The following is a 1,118-nucleotide window of genomic DNA, read 5'->3' as shown; positions in this document are numbered from 1 at the left end:
GCTTGGGCCCATAATCTTGTTATAAAGTCTTAATACCCTAAAATGTTTCCTTAAACAAACCCTAAATTGTCGCACACCATCAAAAAAGATGGCCATCAAGAAAAAACCAGATGTCTGAAATCCGATCTGCGCTGAAAGCCGCCCAAGCAGTAGCCGCACAGGCCGCTGCGGAGAAAGTCACCGCATAGGCGGCGGCGGACAAAGCCGCTGCGATGGCGGTGGCGGAGCTTAAAGCAAAAGCTGAAGCCGGAATAATCACCATGACATTGAGCGGTAAACCTGAGGATTTGAAGAGGTTTCAAGTCACCCAGGGAAAGTCAGCATCTGCCGAAATTGTTTCCGGTGTATCGTGGGCGAGTGCTATGGCCTCTTTGAATTACATCGCTAACAAGATCCCTTTATGGATCCGCCGCAAGCCCCCTCCAGTGCCCGAAGTCAGCAAAGAAAAACCCAATGGGGTTAAAACCAATGGTGGGGCTGTAGGGGGAAACGGTGGTGGTGGAGGTGCCAAAGAAAATGGTAACGGTGGTGCGGGAGGTGGAAAAGAAGGTGGGAACGGTGGAGCGGTAGGGGGCAATGGTGGTGAGGGAGGCGACAATGGTGGTGGGGAATAGTTGTTATGTGGTGGTAGGTGTTGTTAATTTTGTGATGAACATTTTTTTTCATTTCAAGAAAGGTGTTTTCAACAATTAACTTAGAAATTTTTGTTTTCACCCATGATCTTTGTTATATATGGAAAGATATTATTATATTAGTTTCTTATGATGTTTGGATATCATTATTTATTTATGGAAAGATATTATTATATTAGTTTCTTATGATGTTTGGATATCATTATATTAGTTTCTTGTGAGATTTGATTTCACTTTTTGTTGAACAAGGTAAATCTTTTTAGTGAAGTCTCATACTCAAATCATTTACATTATTCCCATCTCGAAGGGAAGATGGAGATCGTAGTGCCAAATTGCCAACAATGGAGAGAATATGAAAGAACAAACAACTTGCAAATTTCAATAATCAAAATCAACCGACTGTTCCAATTACAAAAGCCATCTTAAATAGAAAATAGAATACTCAAAAATAAGGAAATAAAAAGGCAATAAGTGAAAATTAGTTAT

The 1,118-nt window shown here is 40.7% G+C and overlaps 1 protein-coding gene across 1 annotated transcript; it reads left to right on the top strand.

The window, feature by feature from the left end:
• Positions 1-212: 212 nt before the first annotated feature.
• LOC110893335 (protein FAM98B-like) lies at positions 213-614 on the top strand. The gene has a single exon (XM_022140465.1). The coding sequence runs from the start codon at positions 213-215 to the stop codon at positions 612-614; it is 402 nt and encodes a 133-aa protein (XP_021996157.1).
• Positions 615-1,118: the final 504 nt, after the last annotated feature.

This window comes from Helianthus annuus, chromosome 1, assembly GCF_002127325.2.
Source record: "Helianthus annuus cultivar XRQ/B chromosome 1, HanXRQr2.0-SUNRISE, whole genome shotgun sequence".
Classification (NCBI taxonomy): domain Eukaryota; kingdom Viridiplantae; phylum Streptophyta; class Magnoliopsida; order Asterales; family Asteraceae; genus Helianthus; species Helianthus annuus.
The sequence above is the reverse complement of the archived record's forward strand: the minus strand, read 5'-3'. Positions and strand labels throughout refer to the sequence as shown.

Excerpts from the sequence above, each read along its gene's own strand:
- LOC110893335 (XM_022140465.1), top strand. The coding sequence starts at position 213 with ATGGCGGTGGCGGAGCTTAAAGCAAAAGCTGAAGCCGGAATAATCACC.